The sequence below is a fragment of the Aedes albopictus genome, chromosome 1 (genome assembly GCF_035046485.1).
Source record: "Aedes albopictus strain Foshan chromosome 1, AalbF5, whole genome shotgun sequence".
Classification (NCBI taxonomy): Eukaryota; Metazoa; Arthropoda; class Insecta; order Diptera; family Culicidae; genus Aedes; species Aedes albopictus.
In genome coordinates this window covers 152,059,764-152,083,793 of record NC_085136.1, presented here as the reverse complement: position 1 = coordinate 152,083,793, position 24,030 = coordinate 152,059,764, and the positions used below count along the sequence as shown (strand labels likewise).

The 24,030-nt window shown below is 37.6% G+C and overlaps 1 protein-coding gene across 1 annotated transcript in view; it reads right to left on the bottom strand.

Moving 5' to 3' along the window:
* Positions 1–6,006: 6,006 nt before the first annotated feature.
* The window catches only part of LOC109425357 (netrin-B-like), a 193,767-nt gene continuing 175,743 nt past the window's right edge, over positions 6,007–24,030 (bottom strand). Inside the window, exons 5-7 of the mRNA XM_062845598.1 lie at positions 16,133–16,198; positions 6,912–7,155; positions 6,007–6,833 (exon numbers count right to left, since the gene is read on the bottom strand). Of these exons, the coding sequence (XP_062701582.1) occupies positions 6,689–6,833; positions 6,912–7,155; positions 16,133–16,198 (455 nt within the window). The 3' untranslated portion in view covers positions 6,007–6,688. The remainder of the gene's footprint in view (positions 6,834–6,911; positions 7,156–16,132; positions 16,199–24,030) is intronic.

Genomic DNA, 24,030 nt, shown 5'->3' with positions numbered 1-24,030 from the left:
TGGATTATAAATAAATAAATAAATAAATAATCATCTCGGGAGCCTCTGCAATAGCTACTTTGAGGGCCAGGTTCGTAACTCCGTCCGCCCCAATAGCACACTCATTCTACATCAGTGTTTGTTACTCCTATATGATCAAATTTGATCATATAGGAGTTAAATAGACTTTTCCAAATATATGTGCTACTAGGGCGAACCTGGGGCCTTACCTACGTTACGGGACTTTGCTATCCCTGCAAGTTCCACATCCGTGACCCTATCCTTATCGCCAGGCCCAGTCCCCGGTTGTCCTACGAAAGGAGGCCAAGGACTAGGATCATGACGCGGAAAAAGCGCTCCTAGATGATACCCTCCAACATCTCTTGAAATTGCTCTGTAGGAGCCATTACACCTCTCGTCTTCGTCATCACGATCCTGTAGGCATCACCCCACGGATTCACTTTGGCACTCTGACAGAAACTCTCGTCTAAAAGCCTCTAAAATATGCCGTGAATACCTGGTTCCAACGCACACCTGTTAATGGACTTAAAGGCGGCATACGGCAGTATCGATTGCTCAGTGCTATGAAAAATAAATCATGGAATAAAATCGTTGGAATAAATGAAGCAACGATGGACCTGGATGATGTACTAAACTGCGTAAGGAATTCGAGTGAAGTGTTTCGTTAACATAACCGTCGTTGGGGGGTGAGAATGGATAAAAAATGTATGCTTCCACATTCATTGTTCAATAACTTCTTTGCGTGAATAAGTCTTCCGATCATTGGAATGTGATGCATAAATGATGAAATTACCTACATTTGGAATTCGTAAATTTTCCTTAAATCTGAAGTGAGAATGGGTAAAGGAAACCAAATTTGTTCCACATTGACAACAAAGTAATTTAATAAAATTCTAGTCAAGGTTGATACTACTTATCAATAATATATTATAAGATGGATATAAGGTTGATATTCTGAAAAAAATAGCAATCCACCTGAAAGTGATGTTTCATCGAGTCTTAAAAGTGGCATTTTAAATAAGCCTCATTTTCAATCTATTTTTCAATAATTTATCAAAAAAATAACTAATTGCTCTAGAAACTTATTCTTTTGACAGAAACTGCTGGCAACCACGAGGATGCCACCATAAAGTTTTTGATTCGATATTCGCGGTATTTGATTAGGTATTCAGGATAATGTTTTGACCCAATCTCACCCGTCTGACCCATTGTCACCCCCAACGACGGTATCTTTGGGAAATATTTAAAAAAAATACTTTTATAGATTCAACTATTATTCGTTCAGTTGTTGCTTTGAAGTGATTAGGCAGGCGGTTTTAAGAGAAAGTCGTCCAGTACTTCAATAATACACAACTTCCACCGAAAAAAAAATCAAAGGATTCCAGATGACCAATAAAAACGAATAAGGATTTCAGCAGGAATTGGAACTTATGCAGAGTGTCAAATGTTTTTTTCTCGCAGTACTTTCTCTCCTTTCATTAAAAAATTCCCCATGGTAACATTTCAGAATTTCACTTGAATTCTTTTCAAGTATTTCATCTGAAGTTCTAATAGTGAGTAATAGATATTCCTGCATAAGCTCATATATAATTTAACAATTTCTCTTAAAATACTCATTCGGGAAATCTTCCAAACCTTTTGCAAGATTAATAAAAGATATCTTGAGGATTCGAGCAGGATTTTTCCATTGTGCTTTCTTCGAGAAGCAAAGTGTTTGCAAGAAGCATTGAAGGCTGTCCGCGTTTTGTGAAAATACTTTGGAAAATGATATGAATGCGTTTCCATATCTTTAACCAGTTTTTTGCAGCAATACAAAGAGTGAAGCATGTGTTCAAATAGATGTTCTAAAAAGCCCTCTATTCTTGTATGCTACATGATTGAGATTGCAACAATCATATAATTATAACAGTTCTAAAAGAAATTTGATGTGTGAAGAATTACCCCAAGTTAAAATTCACAAAAGAATAAAAAGAAATAAGTATATAAACCATAACTGCTGCAAATCTCTGGTTACACTAGTTTACAGCATTTTTGAACTTGGTAAGCTGATGATCATTCTTGGTGTAGAATCATGCCCTGAGTTTGAAAACGCGAAGGAAAAAATATACAGTAGAGCGGAAATTTTTTCGACTTTCCATACAAGGTTGATGATTTGAAATCGATTTTTGTTCTACTTTTAATGGAGCGGACCTGGTGTGATGGTTAGAACACTTGACTATCACGCCGAGGACCTGGGATCGAATCCCACTCCCGACAGACTCACAAAATGTGAGTTCTTCCTTCGGAAGGGAAGTAAAGCGTGGGTCCCGAGATGAACTAGCCTAGGGTTAAAAATCTCGTTAATAAAGAAAAAAAAAAATTCTACTTTTAAGCGAAGTGCTATTGGAGAGGTAAACAATGGAGTACCGCAGGGCAGCAACATTGGTCCATTACTATTTCTTGTTTATATTAATGACTTAGGGAACTTACCACTTAAGGGAGTGCCTAGGTTGTTCGCAGACGATACTGCATTGTTCTATCCTAGCAATAATCCGCAAACGGTAATTGACCACATGAATAGCGATCTACAAAAATTAAAGTCGTACTTTTCGAATAATCTTTTGTCTTTAAATATCAAAAAAACCAAATATATGATTTTCAGATCTTCGAGAAAAATATTGCCAGAACTTTTGGATCCTAAGCTAGATGGTGACTCAATTGAAAAAGTTGATTCGTTTAAATATCTTGGTATTTTTTTAGACTCCAAATTCTCATGGGAAGTACAGATATCTCATATCGAAAGGAAAATTTCAAGTTTATGTGGTATCTTAAGCCGAGTTCAAGGTTTTGTGCCACGTCATGTTTCAATGAAATTTTACTATGCACATATTCATTCTCTTTTGCAATACATAATAACAGTATGGGGTCGGGCATGTAAATCTAGGCTAATGCGACTACAAGTCCTGCAAAACAGATGCCTCAAAATAATTTTCAGGTTACCTCATTTGTATCCAACATTTGATCTTTATGCAAATTTATCTCACAATATTTTGCCACTTTTGGGCCTATGTGAATTACAAACACTTCACATGGTTCATAAAATTAGACATAATAGTAGGACACATTCTAACATTGTTTTGAACACCATTCCACAAACTCGCACTACCAGGCAAGCTGGCAATCTGGCACTTTTTCGGGCCGCATCGAATCAAGGGCAACGGCGTTTCTCATACGTAGGACCACTGAAATATAATGCCTTACCAAATGATTTGAAGCTTATCGTAAATTCAAACCTGTTTAAATTTAAAATCAAAAAGTACCTCAAAGGAAAAATCAATGATTTCTTACTCTAACCGTTCAAGCCATAACTTTAACTTTATAATTTATAGTTGAAATTCTGTTATTCTCGTATTTTGTATTTAGTAGAAGTTATTAATGGATCCCTTAAAAGGAGATAATCTCCACTGGGTATCCAATTAATTTACTTTACCAATTTTCCCATCCATATGTAATTTATTTTTCGAATATCATAATAACTCAGCTCATGTTGTTATCATAATAACTCAGCTCATGTGTTTTGGATTGTTGCCAGTTGCAGAGCTGAATTAGTAGCGTCCATTACCAGGAGTTTCAGGAATGAGGCTTTTGGTATGGGGGAAAGTGGCGGGTAAAAAAAAAAAAAAAAAAGAAGTCGCTGACTTCAAACATCTCATTCTACGTAATCAATTCCCCGATTTAGCTGATTTTTTTAACTCGCCTACATATGATATGTCAAATAAATGATGCGAAAGAATTTTTAACTTGTTTTTTTTTTCTTATTGAAAAAAAATACATTTCTTGCTATATTTTTGGAAATTTTGCTAAAATTTAAGGAGATCGTCCTTAAACACGCCAATATCTTGAATTTCATCAATCTGACGCAAAACCTGCATTCAGATGATCGAATGGTATTATATTAGGCTCTTAATTTATGGAAAAAGATTTAAAGTTGATTGAACAAAACGCAAGATATCTGAATTTTTGTCAATTCCATATTTTAAAAAGTTGTTTGTAAAACTCAATTTTGAGCTAAAACTCCAAACTGTTCTACTTAAAAAAAATTGAAGCGCGGTTTCGAAATCTACGCTAAATTGTGTTTCAAAATTTTTGGTCATTAACAGAAGCTTACGACTTCTGTTTTATTTTGTAAACTAGTGTTTTTATTAGAAGTTCATTGGAATGCTTCAATTATTGATTTTTGCAAACTTGATTTATAATTCTGCAAACGCTTCATTAACCCTAAAAGGGATACCTTCATGGCATCAGTTTCGTCACCTCGCTGAGTGTGTTCCATCAAAGACGAGCTCTGAAAGGCGCCTGGGGTCCAATGGACCCCAGGTATCCCTTTTAGGGTTAATAGTCTAGTTTTGGTGCCTATCTTCCTATTAAGATCAGTATCGGAAAATCATTTCTCTTATGTGCATCGTTTTTCGCAGAAGTTTTCCCAGTAGGAGACGGCAGATATTAGTTCTCTTTTGACCAGCGATAATGCAATGTCAACATTCTGATTTATCAACCGTATTCTATTTGTAACTTAAGGGCAGACTTGTTAGAATCTTCAAAATGGCCGCCGTATTTTATTTGTAACTGAAGGACAGACTTGTTAGGCTTCTTCAAAATGGCCGCCACAATGGCCGACTTCGGCACCTACTCACGATTTCGAGCGCACAAATCTATTCGTAAACAAAACAAAATTTTCTAGAAGGTGAAAATAATAGGCATGAAGGCCATGTATTGAACGAATACATCGAATGCGTGAAACTTCTGCCGTACGACCTGTGCTGTAAAACAGATCGGCTTGGTTGGTAGTTCATACCACAATACCAAGACAGTTTCAGGCAACCGACTGCCTATGTAATGTTCTGTTTTCATCGCAAGTTCTATCGATCGGTAGCATTTCATTTTGCGGAATTCACACTTCCGTTCATAGGGGTATGCCTTTATCGCGGCGTGTTCTTCCAATTAGCTTTATTCGATTTTATTAAATAGAACACTTTTTTTTAAAGCCAAACTGTTTTATATCAACATTCTGATTTATCGACCGTATTCTATTTATTATTTAAAAGCACGGGTCGTACGGCAGCAGTTTCACGCATTCGATGTATTCGTTCAACACATGGCCTAAATGCCTATTTTCACCTTCTAAAAAATGTTCACACCTTCGCAACCTAGTGAATACTATCATACCTATCATTTTCATTATCCACTTTGTTCTCTACTCCCTTACTCTCTAAGTAGAAAAAGACCGATAAAGCCATAAAAAGATTAAGTGATAATGCAATGGATGGACTGGACACATGCATTGGTGAGCTTGTTTCATGCTACTTAGTTATTTACAAATTTAAATATAAATTTGCCCTCAAGGATATTCGTAGATGTGCAAGATTTATGCATTTCATTAATAACCATAGTGCATTCAATATTGTATTTAGGCTGATACAAATTTAATTTTAACTTTTTGTCTCCCACCCTTAAATAATTTTTGGATAAATTTTGCATTTTGAGGGGGCAGCTGAAAAATATTTATCAAAATATCGGGTTTTGCTAAAAATTCTTTAACAAATCCGATGAGTTTTAAATATTTTTCAGATGAAATGCTTTATTATTTTTATACCCCCCCCCCCTCGACCAAACAAAGAGTGGTGGGACAAAAAGTGAAATAAATATTTGTAACGGCCTTATGAAAAACCTTTGAATGGTTGTATGGCTCGCTGTCCATAAACTAACCAGACTCATTTTTGGTCATTTCAGAACTGAACATGGATGGTTCAGGGTTCGGGGAATGGATTATTCTGGGAAAAGCACCATTCGGAGAGACAATGTTATCGCTCGAGGAAATGACATTTGTGGACAGTAGCACAACCACATAATTTGCGTCCCATGTAAAAAGTAAGCAAAAAGTAGTGGATAAACAGAAACTGTCATCACGTCCTCTATAAATGATTGACATAGATTTTAGCTAACATCGAAATAAAAGATTTATCCGCCTCAGCAAAATTATTGATTTATTTTCTCCACATAGTTCTTAGCAAATAACTTACAGCTAAAAAAGAGTGAGTTTTAGTTTGAATTTTAAGTATAGTAATAATCACACAAACTTCTTAACTGGTAAAAAATACTGATTATGTAGTGATATGGCGACGTTTGATGACTTTTTAAGGGGAGCTCTAGAACACGGCATCATCTACGGTCTAAGGAAACTTCAACGATCAACAAATTACGTAAATATTCAATAATAATAGGGTACTAAATTACATCTAGTGGTAAAAGTAACGATCGGCAATGGTAATGATGTACAAGCGAATGTGTTTTATAACGTCATGGTCTCTATAGATCTTTCTGTCGCAGCAATATACTACATCGATGCAAAGGAATCTTGTACAGTATACTCTAACGTGGGAAAACAGAATTGATGCATAAATTCTGTACATATAATCTATACGAACATATCAAGGATCATTAGCATTTGCTTCGGTCTTTGGGAAACCGAACAGTACGATATCGGTAGCAGTCCTTCAAATATATGAATATATTAAACGGGAAGATCGAGCAATTTCACATAATTTAGTAATAATTTATTACATTGGCCAAAGGATATATATCTTAATCGCCTATTGTTAAAAATCTCGCCACTGCGGGTTCGTTGTTGGGGTTCTTATAGCGAGACGGATCAGTGGCATGTACGTGCCGCTTGTCGTTGAAATTTCCTTAACCGCCGATGCCATTCGTCACGCCACTCGATGACGATTGATCGCGGTCCGATGCCGAGCGCTCCTGGTGGTCCCTCCGTGTCCCGACCGAGGATCAGATAGGATCTGCAATTGGAATAAATGCGATTTTAGCGTCCATCATTGGTCTGTGCGTACATATAGTACTGTTGCACCAAAACCTACTTATTCACTTTGATTCTTGGGCACCGGCATTCGAGATCTTTCACTTCCACGACGAGAGTTACGTGGGTTGATCTTCTCAGCGACAGCGCCAGCGGACTGCTTGGGCTGGGGCTTCTTTTGAACACCTTTTGGACGCTTAGTGTGAACTTTACCACGTCGTTGCTGTTCGGGTTGTGGCTTGAGCTGCTTTTCAGGTTTGCGTTGTCCGGTTTCGTGTCCTTTGCCGTTACTTTGGCCATTATTACTGAAATTATATAAACATTTTGGATTTTAGACCATTTCGCGTAAAAGAACGAACAATTCAATTAAAATGTTGTGGTGTGGATGCATGAACTCGACAGTTGAATCTCCTAAGCACCCTGCGCTGCAGATTATTTTTAATGGTATTCAGCAAACTTTGCTGATTTTTTTTGTGCTGATAGTATTCATGCATTCTGTGCTGCTGTACGCCAGTGAAACTTGGTGTGTATCACTGGAGAACACTCAACGGCTACAGGTTTTCATCAATAGATGCCTGCGGTCTATAATTTGTGCAAGGTGGCCTCATAATTGGATCTCCAACGTGGAGCCATCGTCGATGTCATCAAATATCAAAGCCGATATCGACAGAAACTCGAGAGCGAAAGTAGAGGTGGGTCGGCCACACTCTACGCAGGGCTAAACGAAATCTGAAAGCAAGCGTTAGATTGGAACCCAGCAGGACATCGCAGCAGCGGCAAACTCAAAGGCTCATGGCGGCGCAGCCTCAACAAGGAAATAAAGAAAGTCGACAGAAATTTGTCCTAAACACAGGTCAAGACGATGGCGGGCAATCGACCAAGATTAATTCGGCCCTCTACACCACCATGGCTGATCAGGACTGAAGGCAAGTAATTGCGATTCAGTGAAGAGAAGCGAATTACGGCTGATTATAATAAAACATGGTTTTCCGGCGAAACTGATTGGATTGACTCATGCGACGCTTGCTGGATCGATAATTAGTGTACGGGTTGCGGATGAAATTTCGTCATCGTTCGTAACCTTAGACGGGCTGAAGCAGGGCGATACTCTTTCGAACTTACTGTTCAACATCGCGCTGGAAGGAGCGATAAGAAGAAATGGTGTGCAAAGGAGCGGAACCATTGTCACGAGGTCGCATATGCTCATGGGCTTCGCGGAGGATATCGACATCATCGGGATCGACCGTCGGGCCGTGGAAGAGGCGTTTATATCTTTTAAAAGGGAGACTGCAAGGATTTAACCAAAGATTTTTAAGTACAAGATAACCCACTTTTGCTTTTCCCATACAGTTCATCGGCGAACACATTTATTCGACAACAGCGCCTTCTTGCGCCAGGAAATCGAACGATTATAACAAAGACCATCAAAGCAGCTGTTGTGTTTTGCTGCATCGTAGACGTCATTTGATTTAGTTGCTCGTCGGACCTCATGATGTGTTTGGAAGTAATCTTTCTTTCTCCATACCGGCCAATGTACCTGCATATGCCCTCATGAAGTCCGGACAGATTTGGCCATTGAACCAAAAGTGTTTTGTATTGCTTCCCTTTTTGAGTTGTAACGAAGAGATTCTCTTTAAGTCATCCCTCGAATCAGAAGGTAAATGCTGAATCAGGAGAGACGTCGCAATGTTGGCAAAAAGATTTACAGGATATTTTCGCCGTAACCATCAATACTAGAGAAAGGCAGTTATGAGTTTCGGTTGGGGGGGATGTTTTTGATACTATCTCTTCACCAACTCGTTCAGGTTGATTCACAACTTGGTGTGAGCATTTACGCTTCTCTGACATCTTGGTTGCATAATAGCAAATTAGCGAATCAAGCGGTCGGAGTCCTACGCAACATGGCTGTTGTTGAAAAAGTTATACCCCCAGAAATTCCCTTCAGGAGGTTTTGACAGGATTCGGTGGAAATGAAGTTAGGTTTTAGATGCCTGTGCTGTTAAGATGGTGTCCACACCGAAACCGCACCATAGCATGAATCGCATGAATAATACTCGAGCTTGAAAAGCGCATTGTAGCTGTACCTACCGTGTTTCTGACTCCCGTATTGAATTGCATTACAAGATCCCACAACTTTAGTCGTGAAACCTTGGAGCACTGAGAAATGACGTCTGGAATTCATCTAAAACTGTCATTGTTTATCATCTTTATTTTTTCAATCAAAGCCACCTGCGGCTTTGCGGCAGTAAATTAGTTCGACCGCGAGTCAACCGTGTCGCTCGTCAGTTCTGCGCTAGAGTGGATCATATTCTTAATATATTATATTTGATTTAACTAACGATTAACACCACATAGACCATGTACATGATTGCTGGGGGTCAACGTCGGTCCGGCCGTGGTAGTGGTGACGAAGTGGTGCTAGGTGATGAAAAGTTTGACGTTGTGGACGAATTTGTTTATCTTGGTACTCTAGTAACGTGCGATAATGATGTTACCCGCGAGGTGAAAAGACGGATTGGCCTTTTTCGGTCTGAGAAACCAGCTGAAGTCCCGTAGGCTGCAAACGAAGACAAAACTCGCGTTGTACAAGACTCTGATACTTCCGGTCGCTTTATACGGCTATGAATCGTGGACATTGAGAGAAGCTGATCGGAGAGCCTTTGAAGTCTTCGAACGTAAAGTGCTGCGAACAATACTCGGCGGTAAACTGGAGGACGGCATCTGGTGGAACCACTAATTGTACCAAGTATATAAAGAGATGTATATAGTGAAGCGGCAGGCTGCGGTGGGCTGGACACGTAGCTCGTATGCCGGAGGAATGACAAGCCAGAACCATATTTAGCAGAGAACCAGAAAGGGCCGTCGGCTTGGGTTACGTACAAAAGGCTGAATCACATAAGGCTGAATAATCAAAAGGCTGAAACACATAAGGCTGAATGATCAAAAGGCTGAAAGCATCAAAAGGCTGAAAGATATCAACATGTTGAAAAGTTTTGAAAGTTGTAGAGAATCGAATGGAATTATATTTTGGACATTTATGGCTAATCTATTGGTCTTTGATAAACATTTGACTCGACTTGAAAATGATCATAGGAAACAAAATAATCTTTGCTCGAAAGTACATTTGGTCAAACGCCCAGTAAACCACACATCGTATTAAAAAGTGTATTCAAAATCGCATTTCTAGCCGCCAGAATTCAAAATCGTAAAAACCGCTGAACCTTGTGACAAGAATGATAAATCCAATTGTATATAAATCATCGTTGTGATTTGTTTACGAGTAACGTTGTTGTGTAAGGATCAAACCGTAAATAGAGCTAATTGAAATCGTTGCTGTTTGTACCCGCTGACATGTCATATATCATGTTAGTGAAGTTTGGTTTGGAATCGCAACGACTTGATAAAAATTATAACTAAGCATCGACATTTATAGATTAAAACATCATTACGATTTATTCACCAATTATATTTAAATGGTTGTAGGTGATAGGATATAATTCACTGCAAATTCATGGTCACAGATATGATGTCAATTCCATTCCATCATATTTTATCACATCAGCTCTCCCCGGTAAGCGATCAACGCACTGTGGTCACTATGATTCTGAGATTGTTATGTGCTTAAATCCAATTCTTTGCTCAGATCCTTGCTTGTTCTTCTCACAATTTTCAACATGATATTCAGAGTAAGTCGTCCTGCACGACGATTGGCACCGCGACGAGATTATTGGGTGTAATAATCATCTCACTTACTTTGCTCGCCACCGCTACCAATCGTCACTTGCTAATTTTGTTTTGGTATCCTTGGGATGTTCTTCGTTACCATTCGTCCTCGTTATTGAGGACGCAAAATAATTTCTCCATGGGCATTAAACATTTTCCGCGACGACGACGACGGACGGCGGCGACGACGGACGGCGACGACGGACGGCGACGACGGACGGCGACGACGACGGACGGCGACGACGACGGACGGCGACGACGACGGACGGCGACGACGACGACAACGCAAAGGCGGTACCGTACACTCGATGTGGCACTTCTGTTGTAAACAAAACATGCCGTAATGAACGCAATTCAAAATCGCAACGAGTTGTATATTTTGACAGCTCATATTTTGGTATATCATATCGTCCCCTTAATGCTAGAACTAGGTAACTCGAAATTTGACGTTTTTGAGTTGAATATACCATTATATCCAGCTTTTTGAGCTCTACAATATATCCAAAGACCAATGAAATACGATTATAAAAGACAAAAATATTCACTAGTTTCAAAACTAGGTATCTCAGTGTAGAATACAAGAACTGGGTGCTATAACTAGGTAACTGGGAAAACCATATCTATTTCCAACCGCACAGGTTAAAAGCTATCAGCTGCTAGGACATGGAAATGTTACTTGCCATTCTTTCGTTAGTAGATTGAAAATCTACTACTGTTTTTGATTTTAGGCCTTAAAACCTAAAAAAAATACTTGTATTGATATAGCTAAAAACTGTGACTGTTCGTAGACGATTATTTACGAACATTTTGAGGTGTCATGTGGTGACATAGCAGGCATCCTAGCAAAATCAGTAATTACACGTTAATTTCAATATGTGAATCCTTTTAAATTTGCATAATGCAACAAGAAAACTGAAAAGAATGATATCTATAGTGGTAAAAACTAGGTATCTCAGAACATCTCCTCCATTGCTTATGTTGCGTTTTGAGTGCTATAACTAGGTAACTCGACATTTTTTTGACCATTTATTGTTTTTATCAAAGGTTTAAACCAAAATAGTTCAAAACTTTTTCTTTTATCTGAAAGAATAGAAGCTGAATAAGCAATCAATGCTTAAAAATAATCATTTTAAAGGCTCCATGCCTTTGGAACAACTGCATGAAAAAGTGTAAAATTTTCAAAGACGTTTTTCTCGAAACTATGATTTTCGAGTTACCTAGTTCTAGCATTAAGGGGACGATATATCAGTATAGCAACGTAACGAAAGGAATCGCAATGACTTAGGAAAAATTACAACCCAGCTCTCATATCAACGTTCATATAGGAAGCAAAGACAAAGGCAACTTTCACGTGTAGGTTAGAAAGCTTAAGTTTATATTGGTCAAAATGTAGGATGTATTCACGAGTGATCGATTAGTACAGTGGTATGAGTCTAGACTCACAATCACGAAGTTCCGTGTTCGAGACTAGATGTTTACATTTTTTTTCGTTCATATTTTGGACGTCGTATTACTAGTCAAAGGCAGTCGTATTTTCTTTCTTTCGATCGAGTGTTTGGGGCATCGTAATATTGCTTATAAGAAATCGTGAAATATCGCCAGAAGTATGTATATCGCCTCCACTTTGGTACGTATATAGCAGTTTTGTGCAGTTTATACGATTAAATAGGTTCTTATATAGTAGTGTATAACACAAATTATACAGACCAAAATGTTAGCTGGGCGGTCATTTGATCAAAACCATTTTACGGAATAGGAAGTATATGACATTCAATCGATTTGACTATCCATCGAATGGACATCTGGTCACGTGAGCTAACTCTAACTGATGAAAAGACATTCAAGTGGAACATAATCTTATGGATTTCGGTATCATAATGTCTATGTTATTGTACTTTCTTCAGTATCATATCGGCCAATACCCCGCTAATACTAAACTATTTTAGCTCAAATTGACAAAGGATTTCGCCAATAATTTTTTTTCCTCTCGTTTGAAGTATTATGTGTGTCAACTCAGAAACTAGGTTGAATGAGTCTTAGATGTAAACAATTGTTCGGGTAATTTGGGTAATAAGCGGTAGTTGAGGCAAAAACTATTGTACCTAACTGTTCTCAAAAATGTTTGAACTTTGTTCAGTTCTAAATTTATAACGCGTGCGAGCTCTAAATTGAACACTAGCAAAATCCGCGAAACTGAAATGGTCATACCTCCACCATGTTTCCACAGATTTCAAACATTTTGAGCTCATTAGATTCAGAAATTCTTCTGCTATTGGAACCATATCTGAGCGTACCAGTCCAGTCAACATGGGTTTTGGAAAATCTGGATTTCCAATCATATGATTTAATACAATACAGTAACGTAGTTATTGGCATGAATTATCGAAAATCATAAAATTGCCTAAACCAATAGAGTCTGATCGTCGGTCCATCAGTTGGCCATTCCTGATTAAGTTTCTCAAGCAACTCCGGGTGACTAAACAGGTTTATTAGCATCACATATCGACAGAAACTATTTCCTCCAATCAATGTTGTGCGCATAAGAATTCAGAAACGAATTACAGCACTGCAGTGTGAACGCGTTCAATTTCCATTGAAGTTCATACTCGGCACACTGCGATCAAATATATTTGAACATGCAAATTGAACGCGAGGCGAGATGGACCAACCAAAAAAACAAAAAAAAATTGAACGCGGCATGAACCGATAAAAGCCAATCAAACCAAATAATAGTAAAGGTCCACGGTGATTATCTTCAACCGAATGAACTGGAAAGGACTGAACCCGTAGCATGCTGACTAACATGTTACCCTGGTATCTGTGGTCATATTTGCGCCATTTCCTTCAGTTTTGGCAATCTTTTGGGCTAACTCAACCTCCTTTTATTGAAGAGTGAACCAGTCCGACCATCGTGTGTTTCGAAAAATCTAAATTCCTGGAGCTGTATTTCAATATCCGAGACCACAATGTCGTACCAAAGGACCTATGATGCATTTCCCTGTGACATAACATAATAACGTCCAAACATGTAGATGCGGCACAAGGTTCTAGTCCTAGGAAAGAAGACACATAGGACTCTCACATAACTCTGAGTTCACATGCGCTTATCTTCATCATTAAGAAGATAAGCGCATGTGAACTCAGAGTCGAATGGGAACCGAGCGGGCGCTCTTAAGAGCAAAAGCTCTGACAGGCAAGTTCAATGCTTTGTCAACCAAAAAATTTAAAGTGTTCAGTTCATTTTTGGCTCACGTTCTGTTCGAATACAATACTGTTTGTAAGAATAGCCTATTTTATAAGAAGGAGAAACATCTGGTAAAAAGTAAGCAGCTTCAACACCTGAACTTAAATTATGGTGCTTCCAACATTTTTAAAGAAGGAAAACCTTTGATAAAAAAAAGATGCAGCTATAACATTCAAACACATTAAGAACAGCCTATGTTCAAAAGAAGGGGAAATCTCCGATGAATCGTTTTTAAGACATATGCGCACGCAGAAGCTCGCTGCATTTTAAACATTGGTAAGAATGCCAACACTGAATATATGCAAATACCTCAAAAGAACAGCCTGTTTTTAATAGAAGGAAAAATCAATCACGGGAGAGTTATTAGTATGCAGATATTATCATCAAACCTTTCCGCTTGGTCGTTATACTGTACTATTTGCGGCCACAATACTTACTCTTCCATCAGATATTTTTCCCGCTTTTTAAGAAAGGCTGTTCTTTCGAGGTAAATGTATAGATCATAATTTAACCATTCAACTAGGCTGCCTAGTAAACCTCCTTGGCATTAAAATCATTATAACCCATTCGCCTTAGTGGCATTTGAGGCCTGATATCCTTCAACATAATGACATAGTACCAACGGGAACGACATTTCGGCAAATGCCACTCCGGGGAATAGTATTCCGAAAAATATAATACCTTGTGTAATACCATCTTTTAAATCACTAAACCCTCAGCTCAGATTCTATAGAGTTCATTATTATGCATATTTCAAGTTTTGGAATTTGTCATGTTTTCAGCCTTTTGTTATTTCAGCCTTTTGTAATTTCAGCCTTTTGTTACATATCCATAGTTTCAGCCTTTTGTATTCAGCCTTATGTGCATTCAGCCTTTTGAAATTCAGCCTTATGTTACCATCCCGTCGGCTTCGTGGTAGGCCGCGCACACGGTGGCTTTTTGCAGTTGTGGAGGACCTAAGGGCTCTAAACGTTCAGGGTGACTGGAAGCCATTGGCCCAGGATCGTGACCAGTCAGTGGAGGCGAATGCTTCATTCGGCGTAGACTCACCGCTACGAGTTATAGCCCATCCAGTATCAAATAAGTAATTCAGCCCTATTTTTTCAGTGGATAGCTGACACTGAGGAAGATTACAAGTGGTAGGTGATATACGCGTATCTGTCAAAGGATTAGAAAAAATAGGGCGGAATTAAAAGGTACAAAATCTGATTACACTCATTCGTTGACATTTCTGTTGGTTTTGAAACTTCGCAATCCTAATGCTACCGTAAGGCCCTCCAACTATCTCATTCATGTAGGATATTTTACAGTGAAATATCTCAATTGCAATCCAACCGGTTCATATATTTTCATCAATCACTTTTCATAAATACTCTCACGTCGATCACTTTCGAGATCGTAAATCGATTAGGACAGGTTGCGTGCGTGTCATACTTTTTTGCACTTCAGCTCAATCTATAAGCTTCTTAGGAGTCGATTGGTTTGTCTTGGACATGGTTTGCTGGCATGATTGAGAAATGAAAAGTTGCTTATTTATTCGATTAAGCCGCTTAGGAAAATGGTCCGTGACTAATTTGCTCTCTGTCCGAGTTACTCTCCGGTCGGACCCGTCCAGGCGTAGCGTACCTACTACATACTACTTTGTGACAATAAGGTGCGAATTGAAGCTTATAGCATGGAAGGGCTAGAAACAGCACCATCCATGCAGTCGTAAGTAAGGTGTACGCTGCACTTCAACTTCAACTATGAAGACTATGATGTAGTTGTGACATTTAGCAATCTTACGCTTCGGTCATAAAAATTAGTTTATAGCCTGAACGACGGCCGAGACGAGACTTTGCTAATAGCATTAGGCTATAAAAATGCGCGAGAAGTGAAATTTTCTTCTCCCAGGCGTTGCTGCACTTCGGGCTAAAAATTCATCGACACCGTTAACCTTTTATAAGATTAAATCCATCGTTGGAACGTCAACTGGCTAAAGACCTTAATTGAATAAGGAAGTATAAAATCGAATCAATTTTCCGTCGCGTCTAGGGGAACTGGCTTGGGAACCGCTTTATACTCTATATGATATCCCATGCAATTTGAACCCATAGATTGCTAAGTTCACTGGCAGTAATAATCTACCATCAAGGCCAGTGAACTTGGCAAACTGTGAAATGTTATAAAAGAGCATCAATAAAAAATATCAATCCGTATAACTATCGTGCAGAAGGATTATTTATCATTTTGTAAAAGTGACCACGAAAGTAGGTGATTCGACAATTATATAATAATTACCTATTTAATATGTTCATACAAGCGCATGCACTTACCGTAATCTCTTTTGCAAAACTTGCTTAGATTTAGTCGTTTGGTGCCGATTTTGCACTTTCCGCACTCTGTAATGATAAATAGAAAGAAAAAAATCACTTGATACTTGCGACAGCTAAAATTACAGTCGATTCTCCACAGCACTATATTTTCTACAGGACGATGTAAATCCTTGCTATTATGATTGATTCCAGCATGCTTTTTTTAATCTGCCTGAATCTCGATTCTTTCAAAGTAGGGTGGTCTCTTCAATATCGTGATGTGGAGAGTTGACTGTTGATAATTGTTTTTCTTCTGAGCAATAGAGTTACAATAGGACTATAGGGAAAGATGTGTTAGACTGAAACTTATTTACGTTCATATATTTTTATTCCTGCCTATTTTCACCAAAACTGATTAATTGTGCCTAACAGAGATTTATACTCATGCCTTCTATTCCATTATTTTTCTAAGTTATCACTTGTTTACTCTGGACATGTTCTGACTAAAAGCATAATACATTTTACACAAAAACAAAAAAAATGGAACCATTGTTCCGAAGGTTCTTTAAGATATTTCTCAATTTATTATTCTAGTATACGATCAAGATTTACTCCAAACATTCCCTCATGCATTTCTTCTAAAATTCCTATACACGTACGTATTATTCTTTGGCAAATTTCTTAAGAATTTTCAGAAAATTCTTAAGAAATTTTTCTGAATACTCCTCCAGATATTTCTCCAAAAGTTCCTTCAAGGGCTGCTTCATAACTTCGTTTTTGGATTTGTTCAGACCTATCTTCATGACGTCAGAAGTTTGACCTATGTTTTATTCCTTTTAATTCCTTTAAAAAAATCAATAAATAGTTCAATGACTACCTGTAGAGGATATTTCAGTTTTCACGTACTTGTTTAGTGAACAATCTTTTCTTTCAGAAATTTCCACAGGGATACCTTGAAGTAATCCTCCAGGACACTGTTTTTTTAATCAGCAGTACTTTTCGTCATATCTTGGGAAAATTCTCTAAAGTATATCTTCTGAAGTAAGTATCTCCAGGAGTGCTTTCAGGAATTGATTCGGATTTTTTTCCGGGGATTTCTGCAGAAACTCCTAAAGGGTGTCCTTTAGAAATCTCTTCTGGGATTTCCTCTGAAACAGCTCTAGAAAATCCGTAGGATTTTTTTTTCAGAAATTTTGTCAGAAATTCCTCTAGGAGTGTTTTTCAATTATTTTGAGAATTCACCCCGAAGTTTATCTTGAAATTCTTTCAGGAATGCCTACACAAATATTTCAGGCAATACCTTCTGACATTCCCACAAAAATTACAGGGCGCGGCAGGAAATAATGTGAAAGTATTTTTATAACCTCAAACCTCATTTCTACAATTTTTTGGTTAATTAATACATGTCCAATTATCTTTATTAATGTATCCTTCTCATAAGATATTTGAAGTATTATTCATATTTGTTAATTATCTTCATAAGACAGCGGCTGAAACTGAAGACAAAGAGCATTTCCAAACCGCTGAAGTACAAATTGCATACTAAATTGCACATTTGCTGAAACATTCAATTTTCTCTAGCAAATTATCAACTTTTTTTGTTGATTATAGCAAAAATGTAAACTATAGCCCTCTTGATTAGTACTGCGAAGTTTTTTTTTATCTGTATTAACGAGATTTTTAGCCCTGGGCTAGTTCATCTCGCGACTCACGCTTTAATTCCCTTCCGAAGAAAGAACTCACATTCAGTAAGTTTTTCGGGAGTGGGATTCGATCCAAGGTCCTCGGCATGATAGTCACGTGTTCTAACCATCCAACCAGGTCCGCATCCATGAACTGCGAAGTTGTTCATCCGAACGCAGTTAATATTGTATCCATATTAGCCATTTCGTGTTAAAACTATTGGGCACGTAGAAAATTGATAACCTTTCATTCGACTATTTACAGAGAATAGACAAAATGATCGGGACAGGCAAAATTTTTAATTAAAAAAAATTTCAAAATGTCAAATTTTCAAAGTAAGTTGATCAACTAGTTGTGTATCAGTGGACAAAATTTGGAATAGATCGGATTATTCTGCACGAAGTTATAATGATTCTAGAAAAAGATATTATTATCCGGTAGACAACTTTGAGCTGTTATGTCTCCGGTTTCATTGAACCGAATGCAATGAAATTTTGACCATTTATGGCTAATATAATGAACTTTGAAAAACTTTTGACACAAATTAAATCTCTTGACACGGAAGAAAATTATTACGATTAGTTTATTTTTTAAATAAAATACCAAATTTTCTAGAACAACAACATCGTTTCAAAATTCAAGATGCTAATTATAGATCATTTAAATTCCCTCAAATTGCCTCGAATATATTTATGTTTTAAAAGAAAACAACAACATAGCCTTCAATTAATAGAAAAAGTTTTGGGATGCATATTGAAAATAGACCAATTTTTGGACAGTTTTTTGGAGAAATCCTTCAATAGAGTACCTGGAGGATTTTCTTAAAAATCCTGGGAAATCTGAAAAATCTATTGAGAAATTTTCAACGGAATTGCTGTAGAAATTCCTAAGAAATGGTTCTGGAGAAATTTTTGAATCCGTGGAAAAATTCCTAGAGCTATCCTTGGCGGAAATGGAGGAATATCTTGAGAAAAATATGATGGAATACTGCTTGAGCTTCCAAAAGAATCTCTGTATGAATTTACGCAGGAATCTTTGAAGGTATTCTTGCTAGCATTAATGAAAATAATAATGCAATAATCGCTGGAGCAATTCGTGCTGGATTTTCCCGGAATTTGAAGTTATTCCCGGAGATATTTCCAAAGGAATTTTACAAAGGACTCCTTGGAGAAATTTCCGAGATCGTAAAAAAAAGCTGTACGAATTTCTGAAGGAATCACCGAAATATTTTCTGAAAAAATCGCTGGTTGATACAATTTCTGAAACAATCCTTGAAAGAACTTCTGAATGCGGTGATAAACCAGCCTAGGGTTGAAAATTACAATAATCAAGAAATATAAAATTTCTGCATCCCTGCAGAAAAATATGAAGAAGTCTCTGGAGAAACTTCTGATTACTTTTTAGGAATTTAGGAAGGATTTCCTAAAGGACATCCTAGAAGAATTTGTGAAATAATCCCAGGTAAAGTTTCAGAACGAATCCATGAAAAACAATCCTAAACGAATTCTTGAAGAAGTTTCTGAAGAAATTCTTAAGGGCATATTTGACGGAGAATTTTCTTCAAGATCTCCTGAAAGAAGTTTTGAAAAAAAATCTCGGAACATTTATGAATGAATTTCGAGACTAATTTCTGAAGATTTGCTATTTTAGAAGATTTTCTAAAGTAATTTCTGAAGGAATCCCTGGAAGATTTTCTAAATTAATCCTTGCGTGGAGAACTCCATGGAGACATTTTTTTTTGTGAAGCCCTAGAAGATTATCTACAGGAATCGGAATTTTCTCAATACTTGATAAAGTTACTGAAGATTGAAGATTTCAATGCTCGTGAGTAAAATGGGCTGCGAAACAGTGAGTCAATAAGGAGAGCGTTCAATATAGCTCTGGTCCTCACAAATTCCTACCTCATGCTTCCACGGATCAAGCGATGACAAAGACCACCAGCTAGGAGTTGTGCTTAGCTGGTAGTGCAGCCTTGGCACTGTTGTCCTTCCGACTTCAGCTAGATTGAGGAGGTACGATCCGAGCGTCTGTTCACCAAGGAGGTGCGGATCGAACAGCGTCTGTTCTGGCATCCAGCGGCTGAGTAAGAAACGCTGCACCACGCCCAGCTAGATCCAAGGTGGTAGCCCCATCAGCGTGGTCGACCCAGTGTTGGTTGGGACGTTAAACAGAACTGGCACGATGGCCCTCCGGCGAGACAGGAGTGTTGGCGTAGGCCCAATAAGCCACCCGTAAAAATCCCCATTGCGAATAACATAGGAGAAAATACGACTCGATACAATCGGCAAAGACCCACGCGACGAAATAAGGACTACGATTGGAAACTTGGAACATGGAATTGCAAGTCACTAGGTTTCGCAGGATGTGACAGGATAATCTACGACGAACTACATCCCCGCAATTTCGACATCGTGGCGTTGCAGGAACTTTGTTTGACTGGACAGAAAGTGTGGAAAAGCGGGCATCGAGCGGCTACCTTCTACCAAAGCTGTGGAACCACCAATGAACTAGGAACAGGATTTATAGTGTTGGGCAAGATGCGACATCGTGTGATCGGGTGGCAGCCGATCAACGCAAGGATGTGCATGTTGAGAGTTAAGGGCCGTTTCTTCAACTACAGCATCATCAACGTCCACTGCCCACACGTCGGGAGACCCGATGACGAGGAAGAAGCGTTCTACGCGCAGTTAGAGCAAACATACGATGATTGCTCGCCGCGTGATGTGAATATCGTTGTCGGCGACATGAACGCGCAGGTAGGAACGGAGGAAATGTACAGACCGGTAATCGGGCGAAACAGCCTGCACGCCGTATCGAATGATAACGGCCAGCGATGCGTAAACTTTGCAGCCTCCCGTGGTTTGCTAGTCCGAAGCACCTTCTTCCCCCGCAAAGATATCCACAAACCCAACTAACAATTGCAAGTCATAAACAAGCAAGCTTGCTGAGCTGAATTGTTGCTTAATAATGGTAATGATAGCTGAACTAAAATTATGCTCTATACATTACTGTTTAAATGATTTTTCAATTAAGAAAATAGTCAATGTTCGACTTTCCTCATCGGTATCAACAATGATAAATTAAAACACTTTTCAAATGTTTAACAAGATATTTATTCGACAAGCATTGATTCCTTAACAAAGGAGTTTAACAAAACATGTGTCTGCATCTTATTAAGCTGATGCATCGATAACCATATGCTCCTGAACAATGTGCTTTTCACTTGTCAAATAAACGCCTTCAACCCGTCATAGTTTGACTCGGAACTTTGTTCGGATTATGGGATAAATCATGGCTAAAACTGTTTAGGCAACCAAGTTATTAAAGAACAAAAATTTTAAACGAATCACATGAAATAAACAGAATAGAATTATGTAGTTTAACATTGAGTGCCATGAGACGTAATCAACGTAAAAATGAGGCATTTATGTATTATTATTAGTCTGTAACAAGATATCTTGTACCTTGATTATTATATTTTTTATCTTCCGCAGCAGTTCGATTGTACGAGACGCTTGGATCGATGCATTTGACATTGCAGTGCTGTCGTGTTTACCGAATATTGTTCCCACATTCACCTAGATAACCAAACAGCATTCAGAAATCGACACATTTCAAGTATCCCTAAACATCCTTATGCACTATTCATTGAACATAATATCAAAATTCCATCACAAAAGCACAAATAAAATAATTGGTTAACGGATCTTCGACTGAGCATGAGTAGATTACCTGAACAGATGCTGTGAATGCACCATGTCCAAGACCATACCGCACCACATATTATCATACATTTTTAAAGATCGATATTTAATAATAAAAATAAAACCATATTCATATCGCAATTAGTTCGTCTGGAAACAATATCTTCAAAAAGGACCAACACTTTTTGGCCGCATTCGATACAAGTTTTCTCACCGTGCGATAAAAATACTGACAGTGAAATCAGAATGGAAAACACGTGTCTTGAGCTGAACAGCTGTTGAAGTGTAAGGCGTTGTTCAGTTGATTACCACGTGCTATGCTAATTCACCACTGCTGAACACAAGTTCAGGAGTGATCATTATTAAGTCATGGGAAAATTATGTTTTGCTTTGGGTGCTGCATCTCACCATCTCTAGGATGGCGCAGATAGGAAGGCATGCGCACGGTGTGTTGAAACAGGATTATTATCGCACTTTCATGAACCTAAAATATTTTTTCATTATAAGTTAGCCTTAGCTGTATATATTAAGATTCTGGAGGTTAAAAAATCTTTCATCGGGGAAAATTAAAATAAATTCGATTTTAGTAGTTTACCACTTTTCTCTAAATTATGGTATTACGAAAATCTGATGAACCTAAACTCTGCTAGAAAGAGTCCCCTTTCTAATAATAAATTTGAAACCATTTAGAGCGAAACGAATGTAAAAGTCTTTAAAACGAGTTTAAATTTGTTTGGCGTTCGTTTCATGTGTCCAGCCCACTATAGTCTGCCGAAAGTCATAAATCATGAAAGTCAACATTCCTTCCATTTGCCTGGCACATAGATATTTGTAATGGAGGTAAACAAATACTTCCCATTAGTGCGAATCATACATTTGGGGAATCACTATGCACCTTTGACTCATACCATTTGCAGCACATACCCTTCATGAGCTAAATTGCCTGAAATGGCGGGTATTAGTTGCACATAGTTTGCATGTCAAACCACATCCACATGGATATTTGCCAAAAAGTATGAGTCGACTATACTGAGTGTGCGTGACTTATTTGTAAAAGTTCAGCCTCTGATCCGTTGAGGACTTCCGTATATACAAAATCTTAAAATTTTCAAAGACTTATCTCCTTGATACTTATAAATTGTTACCTTTAGAATTAAGTGGGCTGTTGAGTCTCAAATAACAAAAAGTTGACACAAAATACATTAGATTGGCGTTGCCATATTATGTTAATACATACAAAAATGATTATTCAACATTCGGTTTTAAAAAAGGTACACCGGGGCAAGTTGAATCGAGTGGAGTAAGATGAAACAGCGGGTTTCCGTGATATTATCTAATCATGATAAGCAGTTTGAATGTCATAACATCAAACAATCATTTGGTCAAGGATAATTATACAAATGGTATTGAAATCTTTTTCAAAACATCATAATTTTTATTTAGAATTTACCTTATCAAATGAAACGCATGCTTAATATATGTCCATGTGAATGACATCTTATAGTATAAGCCTAAAATATTGGAAACATATCAATTTGCAGTAGTAGTCTCGTGTAGTGTTTTTTTTCTATGTTTGTCTGGGTTATCTGTAGTTTTATTTTATAAGACAATTTGTCTCGATAAAAACTTTATGCATTTGAATGGTTTCAATGTTATGACTGCATAAAATGAAGCTTCTTTTTTCCAAGTAAAAGCAAAGTGAATTTGACAACAGATTTAGCATGGGGAGAAATGTCACTTATCCTTGCAGAGCGTGATAAAACGAAATAAAAAGGAATAGTGATTAAAACGACTAGTCATTAAACTGAAAAACAACTGCACTGTACGTACGAAGTGGAAACTATCCATTAGAATTGAATTAAATAGTCACCCGTACACTCGATACTTTCTAACCGTCTTCTATGTGTTATAACTATTTAGCAATCAAAATCTATCCAATGATTCCGAAATGAAGCATTAAATAAATTATAAAAATTCTTAAAAAAGTTGTATTGAAACCTCAAAATGCGTCAATCTTGCCTCACTTTGCACATCACTGTTTGTTGTTTTTTTATATTTTATGACATTTTCAGAACATTGATGTCTGCTTAATCTTGTTCTACATTTTCAATTTATATTTTATCTGTAAATTTAGTTAAATTTGTTCTCAGCATAAGCAGCAATGAACATATTCAACATAAATATATCTAAATGCTTACTTTAAAGTAGCGTATGCCGAAAGAATAATTAAAAGCTATTCTCTAAGGGCTGGTTTCTTCACCTCGGATTAATCGGTAAACCTGGTTAAACCTGGTTTAACGCTTAAGTCAGGGTAAGAAATCGGCCCTATGTGTCCAACATGCAAACAAAAGTATTCATAGAAAAAAAAAATCACTTGTTAGTAAAACATCGAGCCCTGCAAAATCAGAGCACAATATACATAAAAGTTTTTATTACTATATTCGAAGAGCTATCAGTATTTCTGCTAAACTAGCTCAAAACAACTTAATTTACAGGTAATTTCACAATTTAATCATCTTTCGTGGCCGTGTG